At 43.0% G+C, this 19,712-nt stretch overlaps 1 protein-coding gene across 13 annotated transcripts in view; it reads right to left on the bottom strand.

The window, feature by feature from the left end:
* Positions 1-1,476: 1,476 nt before the first annotated feature.
* Positions 1,477-19,712, bottom strand: part of LOC139341316 (regulating synaptic membrane exocytosis protein 1-like) — a 72,904-nt gene continuing 54,668 nt past the window's right edge. For 6 of the 13 annotated variants that reach the window (XM_070977820.1, XM_070977836.1, XM_070977868.1 and 3 more), the window contains 10 exons: positions 19,182-19,271; positions 15,594-15,697; positions 14,759-14,850; positions 14,470-14,630; positions 9,961-10,175; positions 6,369-6,513; positions 5,524-5,636; positions 4,803-4,904; positions 4,413-4,552; positions 1,477-4,268 (listed from right to left, as the gene is read on the bottom strand). In XM_070977820.1, the coding sequence (XP_070833921.1) occupies positions 4,050-4,268; positions 4,413-4,552; positions 4,803-4,904; positions 5,524-5,636; positions 6,369-6,513; positions 9,961-10,175; positions 14,470-14,630; positions 14,759-14,850; positions 15,594-15,697; positions 19,182-19,271 (1,381 nt within the window). In that variant the 3' untranslated portion in view covers positions 1,477-4,049. Of the gene's footprint in view, positions 4,269-4,412; positions 4,553-4,802; positions 4,905-5,523; positions 5,637-6,368; positions 6,514-9,960; positions 10,176-14,469; positions 14,631-14,758; positions 14,854-15,593; positions 15,698-16,253; positions 16,368-17,560; positions 17,627-18,108; positions 18,187-19,181; positions 19,272-19,712 lie in introns of all 13 variants that reach the window. The other 7 variants (XM_070977812.1, XM_070977803.1, XM_070977828.1 and 4 more) reach the window with 3 other exon arrangements.

Below are 19,712 nucleotides of genomic sequence, written 5' to 3'. Positions count from 1 at the left end.
TCTTTGGGAAGGTCATCTTCATGGATGATATTAAAAATGAACTTCATAATGTTTGTATTGCACTTCCAGTCCTGGTCTCTGATTCCACCGATGTGTGATGTCTGAACTGATTAGATAGATTAATCCACTTCCCGGGAGCAGCATGGAAATTTTATGTTGACCTCCAACCTGTATGATCTGCGGTTCCCCTTTCCACCACGGTCTGTATCCAGGCTTTGTACACGGAGGTCGTGACCCCTGATGCTGTGACGAGCCGGGGGCCCGGCTGGCACGGCGAGGCTGGTGGGAGGGTTAGTCAAGATTGCCTGCAGATGTTGTTTCGGGGGCCCTCTGCTTATTTAACAAGAGGATGTGGAACATAAATCTCCCAAGCCCTCTGCTGCACTGTATCATATGTGAGGTCACACGTGAGGCCATATTGGTTCGACTTCCTCTTCAGTGAGGCACAATATAGCAGCACCCAAGGCAGAGCCATATGCCGTTACACTATAGCGCCACACAGCTGGTGTGTGCATTTATCAACATGCTGAAACTGTTGCTCTGCAGAAATGTGCTTTTACTGTATGAAATTCTCTTTTTCCTTCTACAGCTGCATGGAGAGAGCAGATTTTGTGACAGGGAGGCACAACCTTGCCTGCAACTGCTAAAAATGATTAATGGAACACTAATTAGCAGAGTTCTGGTAGAATGAGTGTAGCAACAACAAATGAGATTTATCACGTTAAATGAGAGGGATGGACAGTCAGTGTAACAGATACTGTAAGTAACACTAATAAAAACGATATTAGCATGTTTCCTGCAGCCACAGAGAAACACTATTCCTTTGAAGTCATGTCTCTGTCCAAATGGAAAACGTCAGTCTGTCTCTCCTTTGTTCTGTTTTGCTCTCCACCAGCTCCTGAGGGAAAGATCTGGCTCTTTAGCGGCTAAGTGCTGGACTACTGTATGTTCATCAGCTAGTCGCTAACTTTGCCTGTCTGTTGTTTGGTGCTGGGCTGGTAGCACTCTGGGTTTATTGCTTTAAACAGCTGCCATGTGCTGCTGGACACAATGTGGATGAGAGCTGTGAGAGTGAATCGAAACAGCCATGTTGCAGGGGTAACACCAAGCTGAGGGCACTTTGCACATTAAACACAGTCTTTTGGTCCATTGTTAATACAAAAAAGGCCTCAAAATCTGCAGACCCTCTGCATTACCTTTAATGTGAGACCTCACGGCACCTTTTTGGTTATTTCATCAGAATTTGGCAGGTTTATTTGTAGTTTTTAGTACTGGCATGACTGAGGACATTTATGCGACTGAGGAAAATAACTTTACCACAAACATGGCAGCACATCCCATTTTGAAACATGGCTGACGTTTTTCACTTTGACCTCTTAACATCGTGTCAATGGCAGCGGCGGGCAGAGAGAAAAATAAAAATAAAACCCCTCAAAATATGATTTAGCTTAGAGATTCGAGGGAGGCACTGAAATGAAAGCAGTTTTCTTCCACACATTCTTTTTATTTGTAAATAATAAAAATGAACTTTTTTTAAATATAAAACATACACATCATTTGAGCCACATCTGTTATACAAACAAGAAATGTTGCAGTGAATGCTTTACTTTTTTCAATTTTCTTTTTGTTTCAGTGGAACACAGAAGTTGTAAACAATCAGCAGTTTTTTTTCTTGTTAATACTGACAAAGAAAAAAAAGGGAAAACCAGCTTCACCGGACGATGAAAAGAAAAGCCAACTCTTCTGAAGTGGGACTGAACATGGCCAGGGTTCAGACATTGGGTTTGAAGCACAAAGAAGTGTTCAGATGACGACTTCGAGAGTAGTGGTACACCTGTAGTTTTTTGCGGCCACGCGTTTAAGATCGGCCAGTACGTGACCAAAGACCATCGCCTTGTGTCCTCCCACTGCATGGTCCCTGCTGACATTAACAGCTCCTCATTATATGACTTGGCCCCTTTGCAACTATCACTGAACTGAATGAAAACCCAGTGAATGGCTGTTGAGTATTTACAGGGTATGACTCTCTGTGCATCTGCATTTATTCTTTATATAACTTAACAGTTCATGTGTTAGCATATCTGAAATCATTATTTTGAAACATAATTCATATTTCCATATAAGTGGATCTGATTTGTACATATTTATTCATACATCATCTCAGCCCCTTGGAGGTATACTATGATGTGGAGTAACAGTAAGAGGGGCTGTGAGGTCTGCTCAGTACGACTGTACAGTACAGTACATCTTCCAGAGGGTCGAGGAAAGACATCAACGTAATCTTGGGACTTAGTTTGAGAGACATTCAGCACCGGACTGAGGGACGTGGAATAGACTGCAGTTGAGTTCAAATATCTTTGCGTAATGGGAATGGCTTCGGTTTCTTGGTTTTATCTCTTTAATATTCAAGTACGAGCAAACTGTACAACTGCATGCAACATACAAGCGGCCCTACAGTATGTGGAACTAACACACGTATCTAGTTCAGTATCTTTTTTTCTGTATCTGTTTCGTTTTACAAAAATGTGCATGCAGCTTGGAACAGGTTCCAAAGTCATGCTGGCCCCGCCTTTTTCCTGCTGGGAAGAGCCTGCGGGCCGAACAGAGGATGAGCATTGGTGTTGGTGTCCCGACAGATCAGTCTGATTGGTTACTTTCACATTCACAGAGATGCACGAGGGAAACTGTGAGCGATTCTTTTCTCTTTGTCCGTTTCCTATTATCAAGACAGTGAAATGAACAGAACCAGTGACGGGATTCTTTCTTTTTTTCTTTTTTTAACCACATGTTTTTTTCAAAAAGTTTAACTTTTTGTTGTAAAAAAATCAAGCTCTTGTGCTTGTGTTTAAATTTTCAAAAGAATGTAAACTAAGGGTTGGATAGAAACCTGAAACGTGCTGGGGTGAGGGAACGCACTCCCCAAACAATGTGAAAAATTGGACGGTCCTATCTTGCTCTTGCGTGGGTGAACAAAGATTTCCTTTTTTTTTTCTTTTTTTTTTGTTACAGTGATGTTTTACCCTTGTGATATTTCAAAGTGACATAAATTTTATTTATTGGTCAACCTCCTGGGAGGCCTAATATACATCTATACAAAGACGACTGGCCTGAACATTTGCCAGTGGTGGAACAAGGAAAACAACGCTGCACGTTAGTTTCACTGTCAAGTGTAAAAATCTATGCTGTGTCATCATCACCACCCCCCCACCCCCACCCCCTGCATAACACTTGCAGACATTTAATAGTTTTTATATCCTTTTTTATCTCTTGTGTTTTGTTTTTTCTCTCCATGCACACACCAGACTGACAACATTATCATGAGCATTTTACGCACTGTAAAAACATTTTGTGCCAGTAGTAACAAAGGGAAAGAAATGAACGACAAAGCAAACACGCTGAAACAGTGTGGCTACAGAGCAGCCATGGTAAACATATTGAAAAGAGGATTTTGCGAGAGAGAGGGACCAGTGATGCGGCTCCAAGGTCTAGGCACCAGAAGAAGGCCCTGTACTTCCAGACTGAATACCCAAACGGGAGCACCCTGCCTGGGGGCAGAGGTGCCAGCAGTCTGTTGGGGTTCTGGAGGAGGCCACTACAGAGAGGACTGCGCCACCTGCAGGTGTGGAGGGTGATTACCTCTGTCTCGAGTCCATACATTCCGATGCTTACATACATTTCTTTGCTATTATTGATTCAGTTAAAAATCACCCTGCTTCATATGATTCTCTGACACTTAATCGTCGTACTGCTTGTTGTCTGTTGGCAGCCCTGCGTCTTCAGCACACACAGACTACAACTATGAGATTTTTCTTTAAATGGATATGAAACAGTGAAATGTGGCGCTCCCTACAACAGACAAAATTAATCGCGACAGAAGTGATTGTCAGATCTCAACAAAGCTTTCTCATTGTGACTGTTTCTGATTGTTGTTGTTGTTGTTGTTGTTGTTGTTGTTGTTCTACATTTCCGCCATCATTTTTTTGTTTGTTTCTCTCTACAGTACTTCCATGAGTTTGTTACTCGTTGAGTGGTGTAGAGCTGTTGGTCCACTAGGATCGGACCCCAGGAGGTCCGGAGGAACTGTCGAGTGATGACTGGGAAGCCCGCCGCGTGAGGGAGGCAAGTGTCGGGTCCACCAAGGAGGATGGTGGGAACAGCTTGTACCAACCAATAACTGTGCTTGATAAGTCCAGTTCCTCCAATAGGATTTGTGCAACTCCCATGAAGCTTTTATGGTCCATGCGACCATAGTCTCCCCATACAATCACCTGAAGGAAAATCATTTTCTGTCAAATTACACAGCAGTTTGGTTCATCCTGCTGAAACATATTTCAGCAGTATGAATTTAGAAAAAAAGAAAAAACATCTTTCTTTTTTCTTTTTGATGTAGAGAAATGATATCTTCAGCTCACCTGTAAGACTTTACCCTGTGGGCTTTCCTCAAATAGCAGTGCTTGCTGGTACAGTGGGTCAAGTGTTTTCCGTGCAATCTTGGTTTTCTTTTTGGCTACGTATGCTCCATTATTCAGCAGATAGACCTTGACATATGGAGCTGAGGGCAGAAACAAAACAATAAAGAAAGCTATTAGTGAGGAACACAGGGGCTCGCCATTATAATCCAGATCAGATCTCACATATGTCTATATGGGAAAGAAAAGCACAGGGCACATTTCAGTCCGGTCTATCTGCTGGGTTCCCCTGATGTATATTATGTAATACTGTGAAGAGTCTAAGGCCCACGTCTTGAGAGGCAGGGAGGGATAACTTGCTCTTCGGTATCTCAAGCTTGGTCAGGTTCTCACCAGGGAGGGATTTTGATCCTGGCTTTTGTACGAGTCCTCGAGCTCTGATGACTTCCACCTCCAGCTGGCCCTTTTTCTCCATCATACCAATCTGGATGTCACCTGGGAAACACAGAAAAGTGAGCAGATGATTGGTTCAATATAACAGGAAGACATCACTGGCAGCGTGTGCTGCAGAGCTAAAGGTGCTGGCAGCTGCAAGATGAAGAGGAAAGAAAGCACAAGGGTATCAGGTAGTGACGGCACAGCAGCCCAGAAAATGTACAGTACATGTTATGCAATCCTTCATTAACACTGATGAGAGCACCACGTTTCACTTAGCTCTTCATCACGTGTATGTATAGGTGCAATATTAATTAAATGGTTTAATGCATACTTCATAATGTACTATAATATATCTGACTATATTATTACATTATATATTATACTTTATGGTATTATATTATTACTATTACTGATCTTTTCAATTAAGGGTTTATCTCTAAATAGGTGGGCAAATTACTCAGTAACTAATAATAGAAAAATACCCTGGACCACACCCACACTAGAAATAAACGAGAGCTGAATACCACTACAACCAATACTACTACTACTACTACTACTACTACTACTACTACTACTATAATAAAGATTCCTTGTGATTGGCTGGCGACCTGTTCAGAGTCTACCCTGCCTCTTCTTATGACATACAGTATGTACAGAAGAGACACCAGTGTCTTACCTATAGCAGGAGTAGCCAGTGTTTGCCTTCCCACTAGCTGAGCTGGTCCAAGGCCATCCAGGAAGTCACTGAACTGACTACTGGCACCCAGATTCACCCCAGGGAAGATCAAACTACCACAGAAAACACATAAACATTAATTAATTACAACAAACATGACCAATATCACCCACCAAAGTCACATTAACACAGAGGTGAGTCTTATCAGGACAATATCAGTGTCTCTGTCCTACGTTGGTCTGTACACGGTCAGCCTACTGTGAGACATCAGAGCTTATTTTGCTGCCTTCAGGAGGGTGTCCAGTCATTGTCTACAGCATGAAAAACATCTTGAAAACTGCCCATGCGGGATAATCCATCACAGAAAACACAAGGCCTAAATTTGATTGTCAAAGTTTGTGTTTTATCATCGCTTCACTGAGCCCAAGTTGAATGTTTTTTTTATTTATTTATTTTTTTTCTCTTTACATAACACTCTGTTTACTGTGAGCCATCTGACACATACATGCAGAAATGGCAGCGTACGCCTGGATATAATCTCTCAGAACATGTTGGCATACAGACTTTACTTCATTTTATTCATGCTGCTTTAGTTTTGTGAGACAGCAATTCATCTCAAGCTACAGTAGCTTTAACAATGTAAAAATTGCCATTTGCAACAGATGAACAGACGAAAGAGCAGAACAGAACAGAAGAAGGTATAAAAACACTGCAGCTTGAAAATACACATGTAAAGCACATACAGACAGAAATAAATGGACAAAATGACAAGGGCGGGGGGTGGAGAAAGTGTATTTGGTGGTTGGTGGAAACTGATCTGAACAGGAAGTGTGTGGTTTACTGACTTCCCCTCAGAGTTGTAGCTGTTCATGCTGCCATTGTTGGACTCTCTGCTGGGCTGGCGGCTCATGTTTCTTGTCAGCTCGACTGCCATGCCAGTCTCTGTGCTCCTTTGGATGGGTGCACCCTTCTCTTTCTTACTCTTCCCCTCTGGAAGAAAGAGAAGAGATGGGAAAATCACTATAATGTAGTAGCTGTAGTTGTTTTTCACCTTTATTTACCCAGAAATTTACAGTAGAACATGTAAGGTACATGTAAGTCTACTAATAAACAACATTGATGAAATGAGTTACGCCTGCACACTGACTCAAACCACAGAATTACTGAAAAAGACAAAATCTGATTCCTCATTCAAAGAGAAAACACGCTGTCCGCTGAGGTAGAGGTGAACCTCAACAGCAGCTAGTTTTTCTTCCTTTCTTAAAGGGACAGTTCAACATTGGCTCTCTTGCCAACAGTTAGATGAGAAGGTCAGTACCACCCCATGTCTATATGCAAAGTTTAAACAGGCAGCTGACAGCTATTTCGTCACATCTTCAGTATTAAATACAACTAACTGTGATTAGTTTTGTAAAAACAACTAATCATAGTTTCAACGCGAAAGACAATGGAATAAAGTTACTAGTTTGTGAACAACGTCGAGTGTCACTTAGTCTTTATAAATGTGAGGGCAGCCAATAGTTTCACAGGGAGGGACTCACTTGCACTAATATGCACGTGTGGCTAGCCTGGCTACCAAAACACAAACCTTATCATATCACATATATCACATACTGAACCGTTAAGTCAGGCCGCCTGTTTCCTCCTGCTTCCAGTCTTTGTGATAAGATAAGCTAACTGGCTGCTCACAGTACAGACATGAGAGTGGTGTCAACCTAATCTTGTAACCCTCGGCAAGAAAGCAAATGAACCCAAAATGTCCAACTTTTCCTTTAAATGATCTCCCACAAACTGTTTAATTGAGAGGAGAAAATCACACAGGATCAAGGGAACAGTTTCCTTTAAGCCCTTTAACTTTTAGTCTTTTTGTATACAACGTACATATGCATAGTTGATTTTCTTTTGTATCTTTTTTACTGTCTATTTTTGCTTTCTCTGCCTCTCCTTTTTATTCTTGCTGTTTGTAAGAACTGAATTTCCCTGATCAATAAAGTTTTATCTTACTGTATTTTCTCTAATCTTATCCCTTGTTGTGGTTAGGAAATAGTATGGACTATTAGTCACTGGTATGAGTCAAACTGGAATGAGGAATCCTACATTTCCAGCCCAGGATCACACCAAAACTTCTAACATACCCCGTTACTCCACTAGAGGATAGCATGCGAGTGCACATTTTCCTCCCTGCATCAGCATGAAAAGGACACGTTGGCATGAAGGTGCAGTTCTAGCAGAGCGATAATGACAGGAGCAAAGGACGAACGTGATACAAAGAGTGACAAAGTCCGTGTGTGGAGGAGGTCAGGGTGGGTGGACGGGTCAAACACAGGACGGGGTAGGAGACGGGGTCTGTGTCCTGTGCGAAACCAAAAGTCAGTGTTGATGTTTTAAACTTATGTAGTAAGTTCACTCGAAACGTACATTAACATCACATATGTATACTTAACTTACACAAGCTTATTCTAACCAAACCCCTGATCTCTACCTAAAATCTAATCAAGTAGGTTTGATGCCTAAATCTAAGCAAACTGTGAAATCTTTGTCAGGAAGCTTGATTTTGAAAGTCTCACCAGACGTCGTTTATTTATCATTGACTAACTTGAATGAGGACTACATGTTCTTTCACGCCTAGAGTGAAAATGTGACATTGACATGGTGGACCGGTGGGTCTAATATACACTTTCATATGATACCAGCTTAACATTTCCCATGATGCAACTCAAAAGAATCTTTTGTTAGATCCTCCCTGCCCGATGAACACCCACAAACTTCACACTCTCAGATTGTAAATCAGAGTTCTGGTTTTGATTTTGTAGCCTCCAATTCCAAAGTGAGACCACCCTGATGACATCATCAGGGTTATTCTGTCAGACTCGAGTCACAGAAGATGTTATGTGACTGTTCTCACAGGCTGAGCAGTACTAAACGAAAGATGGTGGAGTTCCCTTTTAAACTGGTGATCTCCACACAATGACGCTTTCACATCAAAAAAATAAATCCCCAAAAATTCTCTTTAATCCACGTTGTGGCTAAAAACAAAAAACATTACAGATAAATGGACCAACTCCCAGAGTACATTTGTCAGTGGAGCAGAGCCTTTTTTATATGAAAGAACTCGCTTGTGAAGAAAAGCAGAAAATCTCAAGATGGCTCACAGATCCAGTTCAGGACTCTGTGATGTCTCCGTCTGAAGCACAGCCAAAGTCCCACCCATGTCCTACTGAATGTGGTAATCAGTAGTAAACAGGAAATTGTTGGGCAGAATAACAACCCAAAGAACGCTGTTCGGCATCCTGGCCCAGGGTGCGTCCACCTTCTGACTCATAATATTGGCACGTATGGTGAAAGGAGAAAAATTGAGCCGTTCCTCTGAGCCGACCATCATCCCTTATATATTCTGAGCATGAGATCAGTTCTTACACCTAGCAAGTGAGGTGGTCAGCAGCACTCAAACAGCCTGAGCAATACACAACCTACCACAATAACCACTGCAATCACACTAAAATCCTAAGATGTAAAAACCCAAACATGAGTCTCTCTTACCTGCTTTTACTCTCACCCGTCATGAACAGGAAAGATTTTTCAAATTAAGCTTGATCTCTGTACTTTCTCTACATCCTCTCTCTCCTCTCTGTATCAGGGAAAGAGGGTGAGAGACCCCCTTAGGCCTGGTGTTCTCTAATAGCTTTTTATGTCCACTACAAAGAGGGGGGCAACAGTGTTGAGCTTTCATCATGTCTTATACCCCCCTGTGGTACAAGTGCATGCTGGACCAGCCAGACTGCGTTTTGTGACTGGAAGCTGAGCTGCAAGCGGCTCTCAGCTGGCCACGATGTCCTGAAACTCTCTGAAACATATTATTTGCTTGTTTGTCGTATAAAGAGCACTGGGGCAGCAGGAGGCATCTTTACAGAACAAAAGGACACTTGCAATTAGTGGTGCTTCAGTAGGTCTGATCCTCAGGGCAAATCTTTGTCTCCAAGTGAAAAACAGTTTCATGATTTAGTGAAATTTGTGCAGATTCTAAGACAGTGAATGTTTGCTCCCAACCTTTGCTCCAGTACCTGGAAACATTTTGAGATTGAGAAAGATCTATTTGGGTGTGACAGGCTGAGACACTTGTTGTTCAAGAAGATATGCCCACAGATATACCCTGCTTTAAGCCTAAATCTAATCTTAATGAAACAATTCATTTTAAAATTGTCACTGAGACTAGCAGAGCTTAGAGTAGAGACCCTGCAGCCGCGACATCTCATATCATGAACATTTACTTTCCATTGCAATAGATGAAATTTATACATAATACATGTATAATAATATTTACAATTACAATACAATGTTTACATCATATTTTTGGGAGGCAACTGGCCACATTCACATCACACACAACCAGTGGGGTACAGTCACCAGTGAACATTTAGGGTTACCATCACAACTTACCTGGGCCGCTGATCTGTGAAGTGCTGCGGCTGCGGCGGTTGCCAACGATGGCCACCACTCGCGCACTGAGGCTGGAGCGTCTCTTCTTGCTGCCGCCACCCACCGTGCCCAGCGCTGTGTCTGATTGGCTGCCATCGGTGCGCTCTTGGGTGTAGATCTCGCCGCTCACGCTGGAGCTCTTCAGCATGCTGCGGCCTACCGATCGTATCTGCCGACTGGAAAGAGAAGACAATGAGGGACATTGTGATCTAATGAGATGGAGAGGAGGGATGTACTAAGGCCTCTGTAACTTCCTCTCTACTGTACCTTCATTTTAGGAGAACACAAAAACAGCTCAGTGGACAAAAAGTGTTCGATGATGAGAATTGTTACATGTCAAGCTGACTGTGGTTGATGAGTGATGTTTAATCAGACAGCATGTGATCAAATAACAGAGGAGCAAACATTTGGGATTTCAAATAAGGGGAATGGTGACAGACAAGTGACACATCCTACCAATTAAGTACAAGGCAAACATTAGTGTTTGGTGGTTTGATGTTTTGTGTAACATAATTGTCATTTGGGCCTTGAGGTTGAGACCTCGAGAGACCATCCTGGTACAGTTTTATCAGTCCAAAGATGACAATTATATCATGTGTTCAAGTTCATTCTCCTCAAACGAGCCACCACACGTGGGCAGAAGCTGCCCAGCACTCGATGCTGCCTCCTATGGGTTTGGAGGAGCTGCCGCATGTCCATCCCCTCAGAGGGGGTCAAAGTGCTGCAGGAGAGCCCAGCTATGCTGCCCCTGTCGCCCATAGCCTGCACTCCCAGTGGACCCCTGACAGCCACAGTCCAGTCACTCAGAGAAACCGGGGAATGACTGGGAAGGGGGAGGGTGGTTTGAGGCCTCTCCACTGCCCCCTGCAGGGGGGTTAGGGAAGGGCGTGCAGCAGAAGAAGAGGATGGGAAGGGAGAGTCCAGGTCTGGAGGATTGAGGGGGTCCCGGCACTCACAACACAGGATGCATGCAAGGAGGGATCTGAGACATGCAAAGGGGATTGCAAAGAAACATAAACACAGACACGTGCACAGGAGAGAAGGGACAAATATAACAGAAATGGCAAACAATAGTGTACAAAATGCCAACTGATATCCATGTATGTACAGTGTGTGATATATTTGTTATATACGTATATACAGTACAAAAATATCATATTTGTTGTTTTTGGCTTAAAACCATGTGATGTGTTTTTTTTAGGGTTAGGGTATAACTAAAGTACTGCACACGCAACTGTTTAATAATGTTTCAACACAAAATTGTATGAATATCAGCAGGAACATTTTTCTCATTGTGTGTTTTTGTTCTGAAAACTAAACTTCATGAACAAGTGACACCAAGCAAATGCAAGAAATCTGAGGATTACAAATGAATTATTTAAAATTGATGAGGAGTCATATATAAAACACATAAGCATGTCAAGCAAAGGGAAAGATTGAAGAGCATAAAAGAAAAGGTAAGGAGGCTTAAGTGGGTCAGAGCAGCCTCACAGCACCTCTATTTCCTTTCCTCTGAAGGTGCTCAGTCACCTCCTTAACCTATCATCACACTGGCCTGAAGCAGACGTGAGAGTACCCACTGAATACTGATCTTAATATCCCTATCTGAGTCAAAACTGACCTGAGGCCAGATGGTCCTGTACATCTTAAGATCAGCAATTCATTCTCTCTTTCAAAACTGACCCCTTGTCTGAATTGTAGATAAGCTACATTACAGGGCTCCTCAAACTAATTGACCAGTTTTATAAATGGCCGCTGACTCCATTGTCTGCTGTTTTGAATTCAAACTTGTGTTTTCAGTGTTTGCCTGATCACAGCCTTAGAACACAGACACAAACTGGCCTCTGCCTAAGAACTGATGTGATATCAGCCTCTGCACAGCCAGAGGAATATTGTTTACTTCACTGTCCCACATCTTTATGTCTCTCCTTCCACTGCAGCCGTTCTTCACGGTTTGGGCTCGACCCTTCTGGAAGGGTTCCAATGATGGGAAACCTTGATGCTACAACATACACTGACATTTTACGCAATTGTTCACACCCCACTTTGTGGCAGTTAGGGGATGGCCACTTCCTGTTTCTGTATGACAGTGCCCCGTGCACAAAGCCAGATACATAAAGAGAAGGTTTTCCCAGTTTGGTGTGAAAGAACTTGAGTGGCCTTCACAGAGCTCTGACCTCAACCTCAATTAATCATTCCAACACCTTTACAGATGAAATGAAACCAGGCAATTCTTAATGACCGACATCAGTGGCTGACTGCGCTAACGCTCTCTTGGCTGAATGTGAGCCATTCTCTGCAGTCAGGTTCCAACATCAGAGAGCAGACGACTGGAGCAGTATGTTAACCGCCATGAGTTTGAAATGACACAAAGCCATTCAACAAAGAAGAAAACCTCCTCTCTGTCTGTCTGTCTGTCTGTCTGTCTGACTGTCTGTCTGACTGACTGACTGTCTGTCTGTCTGTCTGTCTGTCTGTCTGTCTGTCTGTCTGACTGACTGACTGACTGACTGTCTGACTGACTGACTGACTGTCTGTCTGTCTGTCTGTCTGTCTGACTGTCTGTCTGTCTGTCTGTCTGTCTGTCTGTCTGTCTGTCTGTCTGTCTGTCTGACTGTCTGTCTGACTGACTGTCTGTCTGTCTGACTGTCTGTCTGACTGACTGTCTGTCTGTCTGTCTGTCTGACTGACTGACTGACTGACTGTCTGACTGACTGTCTGACTGACTGACTGTCTGTCTGTCTGTCTGTCTGTCTGTCTGTCTGTCTGTCTGTCTGACTGTCTGTCTGTCTGTCTGTCTGTCTGACTGACTGACTGTCTGTCTGCCTCTCTCTCTGTCTCTCTCTCTCTGCATCTCTCTCTCTCTCTCATACCTCTGACTCTAGAAAGTGTGTCAAAGGCTGTGGGGCTGTGCTTTTCTAACGCTCTATTTGGATTGATCTGTGGTAAGGCCATAAAGAACCAGACCCTCTCTCTCCTCCTCCCAGACCTCAATACATTAGCCAGCTAATAAACTGTACTTCAGCAGCACCTGGCCCACTGAGGACCACTGGGATAGGGTCATTTGTCCCTGTCAGCACACTGCTACTGGTCAGCTGGGGACGTGTGTGTGTGTTTGTGTGTGTGTGTGTGTGTGTGTGTGTGTGTGTGGGTGTGTGTGTGTGTGTGTGTGTGTGTGTGTGTGTGTGTGTGTGTGTGTGTGTGTGTGTGTGTGTGCGCGCGTGTGGGAGTGTGTGGGCACATGAAGAGAACCTGGGGATTTTTGTGAGATTTTATAATTATCTACTTTTTAATCATTTACTTCAGTTGGATTTCATACCCTTTTGCACATTCATTTTGAATTAAAGTGTTAATATTGTTAAAAGCTATGTTCTTTTTATTCTCTATCATTTATCCTTACATAAAGTTGGGATGACCTTTGTAAGTAATCTTATTAATAAAAAAGTTTAATGTCAGCTTAATCAAGTCTTATTAACCTTTTTATTTCCATTTACAAATATGCTATTGAACGTGTAACTTTTCTTTCGTTGCCCATTTAGTGTTTCATCCACACATTCTCTCATTGAAGAATGAGAAATGAAAATATTAAGGATAATTCTTTGGAAGGTTGGATGTGTGAGTCCAAAACAAAATCAAATTCCATTAAACCAGATATTCCTGTGTGAATAAGACAAGTGTAACCCAAAAATAAGCAGGGACAACTTCCTTCAGATGGAAGATTCAAGTTTAAGACGGTGTCAGTGAATACCCACCCTGCTTAAGGGCAAGACGCTGTGTCGCTACAAATTTGAGCTGACCTCTCTTTGGAGGTTGCAAGCAAAAAGAAAATAACTTCCCTGCTGAGATCAATAAGGAGTTGTCTATAATTGCTACCATTAACTAGTTTCTGTTGCTGCTGTTGTCTCAAACAAATGGGGATTCAGGGATACTATCTTGAGGATCCAGACCTGGTTGTAGAGCGAGAAGATGGATCGTCTGCCATCGTCAGTGAATTCACCATTTGGGATATATTGATCTTTACCTGGACTCCCTCGTGTCCCCAGAAACAGTGTGTCTCCTGCGCTTCAACTCCTCAGAGAAACGTCTCTTTCCTGCCGCCCTCCTCCTGTCCTCCTCTCCATTCACCCCCCATGAGATCCTCCTGTCCTTCTTCTCCTCCTCTAATGACTTGGATCTGAGTTCAGTTTGTTTGGATTACCACCGTTCATTGTATGGAAGCCGCACGTTTGTGTGTGTGCGCGAAGATAGAGGAGACAGAGCATGCAGACGGACAGAAACGTGCAGCAGTTGGCATGCAGAAATAAAACAGACAGACACACAGTGATTAGCATGCATATAACATATGATCAAATCAGACAGGGTGAACTGACTGGATGGATGACTGTTATTTAAATAGGATGGGCTGACTAAAATCCACAGCACCCCTCACATTCAAACAGAACATATGAGCAATAGCCAATGAGGACTGACCTGAGCCGTCCTCCTGGTCGTTCTGATTGGATAGACATGTAACTGGTGCTACTGAGGCGGGAGGCACTGCTGGCACGGGAGAGGGCCGAAACATCGCTCAATTCGCTGTCTGATGATCTGGCTGACATGTTGTCACTGCTACGCCTCCGTTCTGCATACATCTACAGACAGAAGTGAAGAAAGGGGAGAGAAATGATCATTTTGATGACAGTGAGGATAGAAAAATAAGCAATTCATCAAGTGCAGGACAAAGGGATACAAAGAATGACTGGCAAACACAGATGCTGACCTCCCGCTTGGTCTTGAGGTCCGTCTCGGGGTCATGGGAGGCTGAAGGCCGGTAGGAATGTACTTTCATCGGCAGCTGTCGGGCTCGCTCTGCTGCTGAGACAAAAAGAGAGAGGAAATGAGTAAGACAGAAAGATTATGGATACATAAAGAGAAAGGCAGTAACAGAAAACAAAACCTGGAAAAAGATATCAGAAACACTGATGCGTTTCCAGAAAGGGAGCCAATAGGGAGTATCTTGGGGATGCAGGTCCTGTTTCTGACACTAGATGGAGCATGATGTGCACTGTTTATACATCAAGCATGATGGATGATAGGAGGGTCAGACAGAAATGCTCACAGTCAATCAGGGAACAAATTTTGCTTCTGATCTGAGTTTCCCACATTAGACAAATTCAGACAGGGGTATTAATTTGACAAGCACATGAGATTGACTCATCTCCATACTTTAAACCCAACCCATCAGCTAATACATGCAGTATAGAATATTTTAAAATGCTGTTTGACCCAGGACTGCTGGGACGAATTTGGGGATAGATTGCTCTATATGATTGTGAGGTACATTTGTCGCAACTGCATGAGTAAAGAACTAGGCTATCTACAGGCTGAGTTACCTTCACCTGATTGGTGGAACTTGTCAGGGATAGACACAGCCTGGGAGATACTACTCAGGGAACGGTGTGTGTTTAAAGCTGAAACAGCCTCATTTAAGTCAGAGCTCTGTACTTGGGAAACTAAATGTAATTTACAGTGATTCACACAGTGTTATTATTGTTATTTGCTAAGATGACCCACCACCCATGAGAGTATTGCATCCCCCCACTTCAGAAACACACCTTGCTCTATGCTGCTGCTTTTTGCAGGGAGCTGAGGCAGCTGCCTGGCCCTGCGACCTGATGAGGGAGTCCCCGTTGGAGAGGGGCTGCCATGAGGGTGTGCTCTGACAGACAGGAACATGAAGACAGGAGAGGAGACATGAAAGTGTATTATTAGAACTGTATTCATCACCAATTTAAGTGAAGCCCAAAACTGACTCACAGAGACATTAAACTGATGGCCAGTATAAAAGGTCACAGGTCACATGAGGACAGCAATGGATCAGAATCACCACTAAAGGTGCAGGACAGGTAAAGAAAGTGGCACTGAGTGTGTTTAAAGACACTATGCACAGTAGTTCTGTTTATCCCAGTTACTGTATTACATTGCTGAGATGACACACTTATACCATAAACTTTACCTTCCACAGCTCCAGACCTGATGGTACTCCTAGTCTTTACACAAACTACACAAATCACTATCAAACAGCACAAGATATCGACATGCTTACCCCAGCTAAGATGGATACCTCACCTCTTGGAAGTGAGCTGTAACATTATTTTGGTATCTCGAAACATTTACATGTGGTATTTGTGCACACAGTATTACCACACTCAGTGTGACATAGCGGAAATCAGCACACAGGGGAGTGGAGGCGTACAGCTGGCAGTGGCATGCACCTGTCTAGCCGTGGTGAGTTTGGGCAGGACCCAGCAAGGGCTGTCTGGCCAAAGGGCCTCAGTGGGCCCCCTCTCCCCCTACTGCCCCTCAGGATAGAGGTGGGCTGGATACGACTGCCATCAGCAAATAAAAAGAAATGAAAATATAAAACCTTAGAAATACAGCAAAATTAAATCAAATGAAAATAATATAACATGTGTTACTCATTTCAGGGCTCTGTGTATAATACATAGACTGTATAAAACATGGATGTGGTCTCTGTGATGTCACCCATCCAATGTGAGACTCAGTCACAGTGGCTCCGGCTGTCGCTATCTAAACTCCCGGTTAATTCAGAAGTGGACAAAGAGGAGGGTCATTGTACCAGGCTGCAAACATGTTAATGTTTCTTATGTTATGATGTTAAACATCTTAATAAGGGGGTCTATGGGGATTGGAGCCAGCCTCAAGTGGCCATTCAAGGAAGCTGCTGTTTTTGGCACTTTCATGCTGCCTTCGGTTTTCGGCCCTGAAGGTTGCCACTTAGTGTGATGCTGTTTAGGCTGAGAAAAGGTCCATAAGGAAAAAAATGTGTAGGCAGTGTACACCGTTAAAGTCAATCTTAATCAAATACAGCTGGTGCGCTGTGCGGTGGGTAAGCTGAACAAAACACAGCAGTTATTTCATAGATAGTAAAATAGTACTTTGCCCTCACAGTATTGTTAAAGCAATAGTTTGACTTTTTGGTAACTATGTTTTTTTTTCTAACTTTTTTTGCAAAAGAGTTAGGTTAGAAGATACCACTCTCATGTCTGTACAATAAGTATGAAGCTACAGCCAGTGAAGCTTAGCTTAGCTTAGCATAAAGTCTGGAAACAGGGGGAAACAGCTAGCCTGGCTCTGTTCCATAAAACCACAAACTAACACCATAAAGAGTTAATTATTGAGCTTTATTTATGCTGGCATGCAGTGTTTTTTTAACAGGTTAGAAATTTATTTAAGAACATTATTTCCAGTCTTTAAGCTAGGCTAAACTAACTGCTGGCTGTGGCTTCATATTTAGCATACGGTTCCACAACATTCGAGCAGCTACAAGTCTACAAAGTGTCAAACTTCCATTAACATGTTATGAGGAAGCTTTTTGGAATCAGCTAGCATTAAAGGCTATGTATTGAATGAGTCATGATTCATTTAACAAAAACAATATTCCAGCTTTGACAAGCAGTCACAGATGGCCAGATATCATCCCTCAAGAGAGAAGTAACAGCAATGAGAAGAGATAAAATAAGGTGGGTGAGAGAGTGAGTGAGTGAATGAATGAGCTTACCTGTCCCCCTCAAGGCTTTTTTTGCTGCCCCTTTGACAGTTTGGACTTGATGAATTGCTACACTGCCTGTTTCGGCAAACAGCAACCACAGACGGAGAGAGGAAGAAAAACAAACACGATATGGAGAATGACGACCTACAGAATGGCAAAACTCAATATTGACTGATGTGCTGGATACGATGTAAAAAGCTCAAACTGAGACTTTGCTTTGGTTTTTGTGGCTTGTAAAAGCAATACAGCTGAGAACTTCAACTTTTTCCCAGCAGCAACGATGTTACAGTAAAGGAAGCGCTTTCAGGGCAGAGAAGTGGGGAATTCAAACAGGCGCTCAGCAGAAAGAGCAGGTACAGCAGAATAAAAGAGGGATTACACAGTCTTATTTACAGGAAAAGGGAAAGAAACGATGCTGATCACAAGATCTGTGCTACGCTATCATCACAGGATGAGCTCTGGGCTACAGGATAGGCTTCAAAGGTACAAGCAGGCAAGCAGAGCTGCAGAGTGGTGTTTTAAGAGGAGGGGACAGCAGGACAACACGCCTGGTGTACCTGTCTTCCTCAGGGGCCACATGTTCTACTAAGATCCTGGGGCTGGGGGGAGTCTTGCGGGGCAAAGAGTTGGAGCACCTAGAGGGGGGGAGGGTAGGAGGAGGAGGATCCCAAGGTAGGAGCCCAAGGAGAGGTTGTTAGTGAGTTAAGGGACAGTCAAGGCTTTGAAACTGAAATCTCTTTAAATTTCATTGCATAAACCAGTCATGTCATATCTAACAAAGTGCTAAACATGCTGGAATTTAACTTATTCATTTGACGGAATAGTTGGACATTGTGGGAAATGTACTTAATCACTCTGTGGCTGAGAGTCAGATGAGATGATCAAGAGCCAGGAAGTGGTTAGCTTATGTTAGCATAAAAATATAAAAGGGGGGAAACAGACCTGGTTCTGTCCACAGGTAACAAAATCAGCACTTTGTAAGCTCACAAATTAACATGTTATATTTGATTTCTTTTATCTGGACAAAAATCAAAGTGTAAAAACAACAGTTTAGAGTTTGTGTTACCTTTGAATAGCCAGGCATTGTGCTAAGCTAAGCTAACTGACTGATATGAACTATACACACGCAAGGATGGTACCAGTCTTCTCACCTCTCAGGAAAAAAATAATGAGCACATTTCTCAATGTGTCTGCATGAAAATTGCACTCAGCTAACTTTTCAGGGATTTACACAAACATGTAGCTCTATAACTTTGTCTGTTATATCATTTAGACTGCCTCTGCTAAGTATTCTGTGCCAAACACTTTTGTCTTATTTTCTGCCTTTGAAAGATATTTCAAAGACTCTACAGCAGGTAGATGTTTTTTAATGAAAGTGTGCAATGGCAAAGTCACCCATGTTTGAAAGTGACACATGACATGAGCTGGAGTGAAGACATGCAGCATCCCACCCCCAAAATGTTGGATGATTGCATCATGCAGTCCAGAAAAAACTGATTTCAAAGCTGTAACTGAAGTCAATTTCAGCAGCCTAAATATGACCACAGTTTCTGTATTCATCTTTAAAGTAAAAGATCACAAATTAAATTCACTTGTTTCATGAAGAGCATTCAAAATCTTCTTTTAATACCTGTCTCTGTCAGGGGAGTGAAAGTTGGCGTCTGGTCTCAGACAAGTGGTGCTGGCACTCCTCACTCTGTCCAACGACGGCTGCAGGTCGCTGCACCGCCACAACATGGCAGCAGAGAGAGAAAGAAAGAAGAGAAAGAACATGCAAGCAGGGGTGTCAGGAAGAAGAGGTTGTGAAGAACGTGAACAAAAGGATGATGAGTAGGAGGAAGACAAAAAGAAAGTACAGAGAAAAAGGAGGATAATGTGAGATAAAGTTCAGAAAAAGGGGGCAGAAAGGAAAGAGAGGGAAGGAGGGAGAGACAAAGAGAATAAGGAAAGCCATCAGACAGTGCAGTAACATGTAATGGCCCTGATGCTGTATCTCCATTTATCATAGCCAGTCATTCCTCGCGGCCATACACTGTGAGACCACTCAGATGGAAGGTTGGTGAGTTACCATGGGAACCAGGTCTGAGTGGGAGAGGGGACCGCTTCTAAGAGTGTGTGTGTGTGTGTGTGTGAGGGGGTGAATGAGTGAAGAGGAGAGGAG

This window comes from Chaetodon trifascialis, chromosome 2, assembly GCF_039877785.1.
Source record: "Chaetodon trifascialis isolate fChaTrf1 chromosome 2, fChaTrf1.hap1, whole genome shotgun sequence".
NCBI lineage: Eukaryota > Metazoa > Chordata > Actinopteri > Chaetodontiformes > Chaetodontidae > Chaetodon > Chaetodon trifascialis.
Note: the sequence above shows the minus strand (reverse complement) of the source record. Positions and strands in the feature narration are given on the sequence as shown.